Below are 12,002 nucleotides of genomic sequence, written 5' to 3' on the forward strand. Positions count from 1 at the left end.
TCTTGGGTTGAGTATCTGTCGGCTGTTTGGTTTTAAGTGGGTACTGTCTCTTTAAATTTCGAGAAGATCTATGCACATGCATAGTAGAACCCTCTGAGGGTGGGACTGGAGTAGCTGTCAACTCAGGCAACCCTATAGTCACCAGAATGGATGTACGCAGACAGCAAGGGACCAACGAAAAGATACCCCAAAAAAAGAATGTCCACACCTCTATCTCTGCCGCTCTGTCAGGCGTCCGTGGCTGCTCTGATCCTTTTCCCGCTTGGCCCCACACAAAATGGTGGCTCCCGGAGCAGCTGAGCGTCCAGAACCAGGAAGCAATGGATTTCTTGCTTCTGCCACAAACTCCCCAGCTGTAAGTCTTCCCACCTTCTAAATATTCCTTTATATGTGGTTCAAAGTACTGGGACCATTCCCTGAGCCTTCTTGGTCCTGCAGTCTGTGTTGTTCTCGGCAGAGCTCATCACTACACTTCCACCTGATCCGCCGCCATCTTTTTCCAGAACTACTCTCATTTGACTTCTTGACTGCTGCTTCTATGAGCGTCGAATTGACAGTGGAGCCAAGCAAAATGAAGTCTTTGACAACTTCAATCTTTTCTCCATTATCATGATGTCAATTATCGGTCCAATGGTGAGGATTTTTGTTTTCTTTATATTCAGGTGGAAGCCTAAACAAAAACTGTGTTCTTTGATCTTTATTATTAGAAGTTTTAAGTCCTCTTCGTTTTCGGCAAGCAAGATTGTATCATCTGCATTATCACAGGTTGTTTAAGAGTCTTCCTCCAATCCTGATGCCATGTTCTACTTCATATCATCCAGATTCTTGGATTATTTGTTCAACATACAGAATGAATGAATACGGTGAAAGAATATAACTCCAGCACACACCTTACCCAATTTTACAGTGTCCCTCTATTCTATTTAAACCACTGCCTCTTGGTCTATTTACAGGTTCCTCATGAGCACAATTAAGTGTTCTGGAATACTTATTCTCTGCAATGTTGTCCATAGCTTGTCATGATCCACAGTTGAATGCCTTAGCATAGTCAGTAAAGTATAGGTAAACATCTTTCTGGTAGTCTCTGCTTTCAGCCAAGATCCATCTTATGTCAGCAATAATATCCCTTGTTCTATGACCTCTTCTGAATCCAGCCCGAACCTCTAGCAATTCCCTGTCAATGTACTCCTGCAGTCCCTAGAATCATATTTGGCAAAATTTTACTTGCATGTGATATTAATGATATTGTCCAATGATTTTCATATTCCATTGAGTCACCTGTTTTGAATGGGCACAAATATGGATCTCCTCCAATCAGCTGACCAGGTAGCTGCTGTCTTCCAAATTTCTTGGCATAGGTGCCTCCAGTACTGCATCAGTCTGTTGAGAGATTTCAATTTGTATTTCACCAATTCCTAGAGCCATGTTCTTTGCCAATACCATCAGTGTACACTGGATTTCTTCATTCAATACCATATGCTACTTCTTGATGTTCAACAGTGAACATTTCCTTTTTGTATGTGATGCTGTGTATTCCTTACATACTCTTTTGATGTTTTCGGCATCATTCAGTATTTTACCAATAGAATCCTTCAGTATTGCAAGTCAAGGCTTGATTTTTGTCTTCAGTTCTTTTAGCATGAGAAATGCTGAATGTGTTCTTCCCTTTTGGTTTTCTGATTCTATGTCTTTGCACATTTCATTATAATACTTGACTTTTCTTGTCTTGCCCCTCTTTGAAATGCTCTGTTCAGCTCTCTTCCTCATTTCTTCCATTTGTTTGAGCATCTCTAATACTGGAAAGCAAGTTTCAGAGTCTCTTTCTGACATACATTTTAGTCTTTTCTTTCTTTCTTGCCATCTTAATGATCTTTTACTTTCTTCCTGTATGATGTTCTTGATGGCATCCCACAACTCATCTGGTCTCTGATCATTAATGTCTAATGCATCAAATATGTTTTTGAGATGATCCTTAAATCCAGGTGGAATATTTTCAAGATAACAGTTGACTCTCGTGGACTTGTTTTAATTTTCTTAAGCTTCAGTCTGAACTTGCATATGAGCATTTACTGGCTTGGTCCACAGTTTGCCTGTGGCTTTGTTTTGGCTGATGATATGGAGCTTTTCTACCATCTCTTTCCAAAGATTTAGTCAATTTGACTTCTGCGTATTTCATCTGGTGAAGGGCATGTACATAAACAATCATCTTTTATGCTGCTTAAAAAAGGTACTTGCAATGAAGAAATCACTGGTCTTGTAAAATTCTACCATCATTACTGGCATATTTTCTAACTACTTACCCTTCCTGTTTCCAGCCTTTGCAATCCAATTACCAATAATTATCAATACATCTTGATTGCATATTTGATCAATTTCAGACTGAAGAAATTGATAAAGTTCTTCAACTTCATCATCACTGGCTTTAGTGGTTGATGCATAAATTTGAATGATAGTGTTACTAACTGGTCTTCCTTGTTGTTAAGAGCGTCAAGTCAGTTCTGATTTATAGAGACCTGTATAGGGTTCTAAGTGAGACTGGTGAATGCCACCAACCTTGTGGCTCAAACCAACCCTGTGGTCCCAATACTACCGAGCGCCACACTAGGACTCTTCCTTATAGGCGTACGGATATTATCTTATAGAGACAGCATTATATTCCAAGTAAACTCTTGCAATGTTCTTTTTGAAGATGAATGTGACGCCATTCCTCTTTGTCATTCCTGGCATAGTAAACAATGTAATTGTCATATTCAAAATGGCCAAGACTGTCCATTTCAGATGACTAATGCCTAGGATTTTGGACTTCTGGTGTGGTGCTGTAGGATCAGCAATGGACTGCAAACCATAAGGTCAGCAGTTCACACCCACCAGCTGCTATACAGGGTTGGAAATCCTATACAGGGTTGCTATTAGTTGGAACTGACTCAGTGGCATTTAATAACAACAATGCCTAGCTAGGATATCCATCTTTATGCATCCTATTTCATTTTTGACAACTTCCAATTTTTCTTGATTCATATTTTATACATTCCATGTTCTAATTATTAATAGACATTTGTAGCTCCTCATTTTGTGTTATGCCCATCAGCAAATGAAGGTCTTAAAAGCTTTACTCCATTCTTGTCATCATGGTCATTCTACTTTGAGGAGGCAACTCTTCTTCTTCAGTCTTATCTTGAATGCCGTGGGGCTCATCTTCTGGCACTATATCTAACAATATTCTGTGATATTTATCATGTTTCAATATTCAATATTCTGTTAGAATCTGACAGTGTTTCACTGCTACTGATAAGGATTTCAGTGGCTGAATATTCGAAAACTGCTTCTCCTTCTTCTAAGTTTGTCTTAGTCTGGAAGCTCAGCTGAGACCTGTTCACCATGGGTGACACTATTGGCTTTCAAAATACTGGTGGCATAGCTTCCAAAATCACAGCAGCATGTAAATCACCACAGTGCAACAAACTGGCAGACAAGCTATCATCCCAATTCTTCCAGTGACACTCAGTCAGTCGTCTTCTCTCTTATACCCATGTTCAACCAACCAGGAAATCCTATTAATCCACTTTTAAAATAGAGCATATTTAGAATCTATTTTTTTCCCCTCCTCTGTGACTTCTCCCATTTAAATCACCTTAATCTCTTACTGAATGAACTATTAACCAAAGCAATCCTTTAAAAATTAAGTCAGATCATTTATCTCCTCTGCTCAAAATCATCCAATGGCCCCCACTGAAAACTCCAAAGTCTTTTAAATGACCTATAGGTTCTATAGCCTGAAGCAGACTTCAGATCTAGGTTTACATTTCATAAGTCATTTCTGTTAAAGGCCAATACTGACTTTTGACCACCAAGTTAATGACTAATCAAGAGATATTTCTTTGATTAAACGAAACCTAAGTAAAGCGGCACCTGCCCACTGCATTTTCACAAATTAGATACTAAGTTTGGATAAGATATATTAAGGCACATTACAATGTATAAAGGTAGCCCTAGTAGTACAGTGGGTTAGGGACTCAGCTGCTAATCAAAACGCCAGTGGTTTTAACCTGCTCACAGAAGAAAAGGTGTGGCAATCTGTTTCCTTAAAGATTTATGACCTTGGAAACTTTATGGCACAGTTCTACTCTACTCTATAGGTTATTCTATGAGTCTGAACTGCCTTTACGACAATGGGTTTGGTTTTACTTTTTCCCCAGCATATAGGGATTCTTGGTGGTCTGCCCTATAAAAACACAACAACACAGTGCTACAAAACGTCATCAACTGTGCACACATATCTGTGTCTCCTATGAGTGAAACCATCAACTCAAATGGGCTGGGGCTCAAAATTCCCAATAGATGAGTTTTACATTCTCCTTTTCGGTATTCTGTATCTTATCTTACACTTAAAAAAAAAATTCTTCTGAGCTGTGACCAAGATGAATTTTCAGAAAACTTTCCCTGGAGAGCACAAGTCACCTAGGTCAAAAATAACCTACCCATTCATACTATTTAATTAAGGTTCCAGGAACAGTAATCAGAATGTCAAATCAATTCTTGCATTTAAATACAAACAATGTCACATTGAGATCCTCAAAAATGGTGTCAAAGTTTCAATTATTTCTCTAAGCAGTTTGGTTTAAAATAGGTATAAGGCTGTTTGGTATAAAATAGGCTATTTTTAAATGAACTGAAACAAAAAAGAATACATGAATAAACACACCTATATGTGCCTAGACCTAGAGTTCAAATGAGAGGCATACAATGGAGTCACAGAACAGAGACTCAAACAAAGTTAAAGATTCAAATACTATGATAGCCTTTAAATGAGGCTAGGAACTGGGTTTTCTTACCTGGGCTTGTTTCTGCATTTCTCCTTTAAGATCATCAAAATATGTACTTTCTCCTTCATCATACTCTGCATCAAACATCTCTTTAAGTTTTCTCTTCTTATCCATATGCTTCTTCTTGGCACTTTCCTCTGTTTGGGACTCAATTTCTTCTTCCTTAACTTCTTCTACAGCTTCAACCTTTAACCCAGAAGAAAATCATTTGCAAAAATTTGTGGATATATTTTCTTTAAATACTAAAACAGATTTAAAAAGTTCTAGTTGAACTGCAAATATATTAATTATGATCATGAAAAACAAAATATAGCCTTTGATTCTAAATAACAAGATACTGCTACAGAAGACATTTAATCATCTGAATTTAAATTAATATTAATCTGACTGAGCTGGCCAAGCCCAAATAAAAATAACAGCAAATTTCCCAACCTAGGTGCTCCCAGTCATTACTCTAAAGGAATATTAGGGAGAAAAAGAAATCAATTTAAAAAAAAGATACGCAAATTTAAGAGAAGAATGATGACCAAGGAATGGTAGAAAGGAAAAACAATGACCCACAGGATAAAGGTTTCAAAAAATAATCAGGAGACTGGTAAATGAGTATGACAAGTAGTAGTGGGTACTATCCAAAAAATCAAGAACAAAAATTAAACAAACAACCTTTTACCATTCCCCACCTAGGATGAGGTGAGAAATCTATGCAGTCTGTAATCTACAGAGATAAAATCTTTCTCTCTAAAGACTGGTGGTCCAAGAGCTAATGGCCATCCCTTGGCAAAGTCATACCTGAGTATTTAGAGCTGATTTTCCCTTGTGCATATCCCCCGTTTCAAGGTCTTCAAAGTCACCATATAGCTCCTCTGGGAAGAGAACATCCAAAGGTAGGCTGTGAGTGAGACTGGAGTGGGACACTCTATCACCATCAGAGCACCATACTTGTTTTCATGACTACACATAACACAATTGTCTTACACTTACATATGCTTTCTTTTTCCTTTTGTAACTGTACACTTTCATACATTACTTCAAAATCCCACTTAGCTAAAAGCTAATTATCCAGTTTATTCTCACTACACAACTATTAGAATAGCTAAAACAGTGCTAGCCTCAAATATGGAGAGGATGTAGAGAAACTAGATCACTCATTTAATGCTGTTGGAAATGTAAAACTGATACAGCTACTCTGTCCATTTCGTATAAAAATAAACATGAAATTACCATATGTGGGAGAAAGATGAGCCTTTCTACGCCTATAAAGATTTATAGCCTCCAAAATCCTATAAAGAGTCAGAATCAACTTCAGGGTAGTGAGTGAGGGAGTTATATAACTCGCCATGTAAATTCTTGGGCATTTGCACCATAGAAATGAGACTTCATATTTACACCAAAACCTGAACATGAATGTCACTGATGTTTGAGTCATAATAACCCAACAATGGAAACAACCCTGATGCTCTACAATGGTGATACAACCCATGCCATGGAATACTACTTAGCAATAAAAAGGAACAAACTATTGTTCAGACACAAAAACTAGTACAGCTCCCCAGGAAGCTAAGTGGGGAAAAAAAAGTCAATCACAAAATTGTATACATACAAATGTATGTATATGAGGAGTCTTCAAAAAGTTTGTGGAAAAATTCCATTATCTTTTGAGGCCAACTTTTCACCAACTTTTTGTGATGTCTCATATACTTCCTTTTATATAATTATCTTAACATGATGGTGTGGCACTGTAGGATAAGCATTGGACTGCTAACTGCAAGGTCAGCAGTTCAAACCTACCCATTGTCCACTCCTCAGAAACATTATACAGGGTCGCCATGAGTTGGAACTGATTCAAAAGCACTTAATAACATCAACACGTTCTTCCTTTTATACATTATCTTGAAATGACAAAATTACCGAAATAGAGAACAGATTAGTATTTGACAAGGGTTAGGAATGAGAGGAAGAGGAGGAAGTGAGTGTGCTTATAAAAAGACACAATGAGAGGTCCCTGTAGTGATGAAATTGTTCTGTATCTTCACTGTTGGTAGATACACAAACTTACACACAAATTACAAATAAAACTCAGGAAATTTGTATAAGATCAGTGAATTTTATGAATATCAATATCCTCAATGTGAGCATGCATTATAATTTTACAGTCTGTTATCATGGGGAAAATTGGGCAAAGGGTACACAGGCTTTCTACATATTGTTGTTGTGTTGTTGTTAAGTGCCGTCAAGTTGATTCCAACCCATAGTGACCCTGTATAGGGTTTCCAAAGAGCAGCAGGTGAGCTTGAGCCACTAACCTGGCAGTTCAAACGACTCTGCAGTCTGACACATTAGCCCACAACACCACACCAGGACTACTTCTATGTTCCTACAAACTGCTTATCTATAGTCATCTCAAATAGAGGTTTAATTTTAAAAGGGAGGGAACAAAACAAGATAGTTGCATAAGTAGTTGTTATGCATCTGTCCCCCAAACTACACTACAACATCAGGAAGGAAAAAAAAAAGACAAAAAAAATCCCCACAGAAATTGGTGAGATCAGTGTTTCCAGAACTCTCGAAACCAGTCAAAAGGATACATCATCTAAGTGGACAATGAATAAAGAGAAAAACAAAATCCATTGTTGTCGAGTTGGTTCTGACTCATAGCGACACCACAGGACAAAGCAGAAAAGTCCTATAAGGTTTCCAACACTGCATTATCTTTTTTTTTTTTTTTTTTTTTAAGGCTTTTATTGTGGATTCAGTGAAAATTTACAGGGCATATCATCAGTTTTACATTCAACAAATCATACACTTTGTTTCATTACAATTATAATCCCCTCCATGTACCATCAGTTAACAGTATTTCTCTCTATTCACTTTAGCTTTTTTAAAACACAAACAAAAAAACCACTCAGGCATATATAATTTACACCTCCAAAGGGCACATTCTACAAGTCTACCTCCTGGCCACCAGCTCTTAGTCCTTCTCTTCTTAGTGCATGAAGCTAGAGTCCTCAGCCACTCCCCCTTCCTCTCCATGCCCCCATCTCTGCCTCCATCTCTGGCGCTGCTGCTTCTCTGGATAAGGTCCTGCACTCTGCTTGTGTGCTTCTCTCTTGATGGTCTTAGGGCCCTCTGTTTCTGGACTAAAAGATTAACCACTCCCCTGTTTTTGTTACAAAACATCTACCTTTAAAATTGTGACAGTTGCAATTAGTCATGATAACAATTATTCACTGCTGAATCTTAAGAATCTTATCCCCATCTCTTTTTACCAGACCCATCTAGACAAGATGACAGCTATTCAGTGAGGACTCTTTCTTTTCCCCATACTCTTAAACTCCTTCTTGAAACCTTGTAAGCCAGTCACTTCATGCCTTTATTGCCCCCACATTTTAGGTAGCCAATGTCTAAGTTGCCTGTCCCTATCTACACTGTGTACAGAGGGTATAGTATTGATACTTGATGTGAAGATTCTTTCCCTCTCTGTTGGTAGAGTAACTACTGCTCTGAGTATAGGTCAGGCTCATCAAATTGAAGCAATTTACCCTGTTTCCTTTTTCAATCTTACTCTACTCGAGTTCTGATTATCGAGCCATTGAGGCTAGGTCAAAAGGGTACTGTATGCAAGTTTGGGTGTTTAAGACTGTATATCTTAATGGAATCAAAACTACATCTTTCTTCAATGGAGCAGCAGGTGGATTTGAACTGCCAAACTTTCAGTTAGCTGTCAAACACTTAACCAGTGCACCATCAAGCTCTTAATCAAAAGAAAAGCTACACATAAGTAGTAGGAATGCTTTGGTTTTCTACTCATCTGCGGCCAACACCTTCCTTGACTAAGCATGGCCATCTTGGGGTTATTTGCAATGGCTGGCACTTCCAAATAGTGACCCTGGTGTGAAAATAGCAGGAGCCAGTACTCTGTGACAGGACACCTGGTTTAAAGTGATGATAGAAGGCACAGTCAGAGAGGCGACCTTGTGATAAAGCAAACAACTAAAGTCTTCAACAGTTAAAAAAGGAGCAAATCCTGGGTGAGAGATATGATTTCCAGAGTTACCGTATGATCATAATCAAATGTCTTAAGTTTCCGAAAAAAAAAAAATCACAATGCATAAGAAAAGAGAGAAAAGGGCAGCCTATGCAAAGGACAAAATTAAGCGATACAAACTGTCCCTGAGGAAGGACAAGCAAAGACTCAAGAGTCTATAGATGGTGCAAACACTTAACATGGTCTTAGCTGCTAACTGAAAAGTTGGGAACTCAAGACCACCAAAAAATGCCTAAAAAGAAAGTCCTGGTGATCCAATTCTAAAAACTCAGTTACTGAAAACCCTATAGAACACAGCTCTACTGACATACATGTGGCCACCATGTGTTGGGAGTTGACTCAACAACTGGCATACAAAGATTTTTTTAAAAAAAACTAACAGTATACTCAAAGAGGTCAAGAAAAACACAAGCTAAAGGAAACGACGAGAATAATGAATGCACAAAATGAGATTAACAAAGAGAAATTATAAAAGCAAGCGAAAGATGTCAACAAATTCTGGATGAACTTAGTATATCTGAGCAGGCAGAAGAAGAAATCAACAAACTTTGGGACAAGACATATGAAATCATCTAGTCTGAACAACCTAAAGAAAACACAACAAAGAAAATAAATAAAGTGTAAGAGAAACATTGAATAATACTAATATGAGAGAAAGGGAAACAAAGAATATCCAAAGAAAATATGGCTGAAACTTTCCAAATTTAAATAAAACATTAATTTGCATATATAAGAAGTTCATTGATTTCCAAGTGGATAAACTCAAGGAGATATGCCAAGATGCATTATAATCAAATGCCAAGAACCTAAAAGACAATCTTGAAAGAAGCAAAAATAAAAAGTAATCTACAGCATATAAGGGAGGTCCAATAATATTAAATGTCAATTTCTCCTCAGAAAAGACTGAGGCCAGAGGAAATGAAACAATATATTCAAAGACCTGAAAGAAAAAAGAGTCATCCAAGAATCCTGTAACTGAGAAAACTGTCCATCCAACCTACGGTGAAATTAAAACATTTTCAAATAAATAAAAGTGGAAGGAGTTTATTACTATGATGCTTGATCTACAAGAAATGCAAAACTATGTCCTTGAAGTTGAAAAGAAAGAACAATAACTCAAACACATAGGATGAGAAATTTATAGTAAATAAACAAGTCAGCTTTATGGCACTCTAACATTCTAACGCTACTTGTAATATGTTACATGATTTAAAACACAAATGCAAAACTATAAAATACAATACAATTTTGGGAACACAATGTTATTTAAGAATGTAACTTGTGACGACTTAAATGGAACAAAATTTTGGCATGTTAGTGAAGTTAGGAGGTAGTCCCTGAGTGGCATAAATGATTTATATTCAAATAACCTAAAAGAAATGGCCAATGTTCAACCATTTCAAGAGGTAGCATATGATCAAGAACCAATGATCCTGAAGGAGGAAGTCCAAGGTTCACTGAAGTCATTGGCAAAGAACAAGGCACCAGGAATTGAAGGAATACAAATTGAAATCTTTCAACAAAGTGAAAGTGAAACTGCACTCGAGTACTCACTCATCTATGCCAAGAAATCTGGAAGACAACTGCCTGGCCAACTGACTGGAAGAGATCAGCATTTGTGCCCATTCAAAAGAGAGGTGACCCAACAGAATGCAGAAATCATCAGACGGTATTTTTGATATCCCATGTGAGTAAAGTTTTACTAAAGGTAATACAGAAACGGCTGCAACCATACATTGACAATTCAAGCCAGTTTCAGAAGAGGATGTGGAATGAGGGATATCACTGCTGAAATCAGATGGATCTTGGCTGAAAGCAGAGAATACCAGAGAGATGTTTACCTGTGCTTTATTGGCTACACAAAGGCTTTCAATTGTGTGTATCATGACAAGCTATGGACAACATTGTGAAGTATGAGTATTCTGGAACACTTAATTGTGCTCAGAAGGAACCTGTACATAGACCAAGACGCAGTTGTTCCAACAGAACAAGGAAACACCGAATGGTTTAAAATTAGGAAAGGTATGCAACAGGGTTATTATTTAGTACTTATTCAATCTGGATGATGAACAAATAATCCAAGAAGCTGGATTATATGAAGGAAAACGTGGCATCAGGATTGGAGGAAGGCTCATTAACAATCTGCGATATGCTGATGATACAACTTTGCTTGCTGAAAGGGAAGATGACTTAAAATATTTATTGATGAAGATCAAAGACCACAGACTTTGGTATGGGTTGCACCTTAATGTTAAAAAAAACAAAAATCCTCATACCACTGGACCAATAAATAACATTCATATAAATGGAGAAAAGACTAAAGTTGTCAATAACCTCATTTTGCTTGGATCAACCATCAATACTCATGCAAGCAGCAGTCAGGAGATCAAACGGCGTATTGCATTGGGCAAATCTGCTGCATAAGACCTTTTTAAAGTGTTGAAAAGCAAACCTGTCAGCTTGAGGACTAAGGTGCACCTGACCCAAGCCATGGCATTCTCAATAACCTCATATGCATGCAAAAAGTTGGATAGTGAATAAGGAAGACCAAGAACTGATGCATTTGATTTTTGGTGTTGGAGGACAATATTGAAAGTACCATGGACCGCCAAAATAACACACAGACCTGTGCTGAAGAATGCTCCTTGGTGGTCAGGATAGTTACTCACTAAAAAAAGGATATCATGTTCGGTAAAGTAGAGGGTCGGAGAAAAAGAGGAAGATCCCCCCTCCCCCAAAAGAGATGAACTGGCACAGTGCTGGCATCGATGGACTCAAGTGTGGCAACAATTGTGAGGTTGGCCCAGGATCGGGCAGTGTTTCGTTCTGTTGTGCACAGGGTTGCTATGAGTCAGTACCAACTCGATGTAACCTAACAACAACAACAAAAAGGTTGGTGGTTTAAACCCACTTAGAGGTACCTGGTATGGTGCTGTAGGGTAAGAACTGGACTGCTAACCTCAAGGTTGGTGGTTCAAACCCACCAGCAGCTCCTCAGAAACTCCACACAGGGTCACTAAGAGTCAGAACCAACTTGACGGCACTAACAACGATGACAGAGGTACCACAGAAGAAAAGTCTGGTAATATGCTTGCAGAAAAAAATCCTTATGTAGCAGTTCTACTATGTAATAG

At 37.9% G+C, this 12,002-nt stretch overlaps 1 protein-coding gene across 1 annotated transcript in view; it reads right to left on the reverse strand.

Annotated features, from left to right (window-relative positions):
• BMS1 (BMS1 ribosome biogenesis factor) overlaps nucleotides 1–5,686 on the reverse strand; it is a gene marked incomplete at its 5' end in the record, with an annotated part of 35,787 nt that extends 30,101 nt beyond the window's left edge. The window contains 2 exons of the mRNA XM_006877824.1: nucleotides 4,833–5,009; nucleotides 5,613–5,686. Of these exons, the coding sequence (XP_006877886.1) occupies nucleotides 4,833–5,009; nucleotides 5,613–5,686 (251 nt within the window). The remainder of the gene's footprint in view (nucleotides 1–4,832; nucleotides 5,010–5,612) is intronic.
• Nucleotides 5,687–12,002: the final 6,316 nt, after the last annotated feature.

The sequence above is a fragment of the Chrysochloris asiatica genome, unplaced genomic scaffold (genome assembly GCF_000296735.1).
Source record: "Chrysochloris asiatica unplaced genomic scaffold, ChrAsi1.0 scaffold00622, whole genome shotgun sequence".
NCBI lineage: Eukaryota > Metazoa > Chordata > Mammalia > Afrosoricida > Chrysochloridae > Chrysochloris > Chrysochloris asiatica.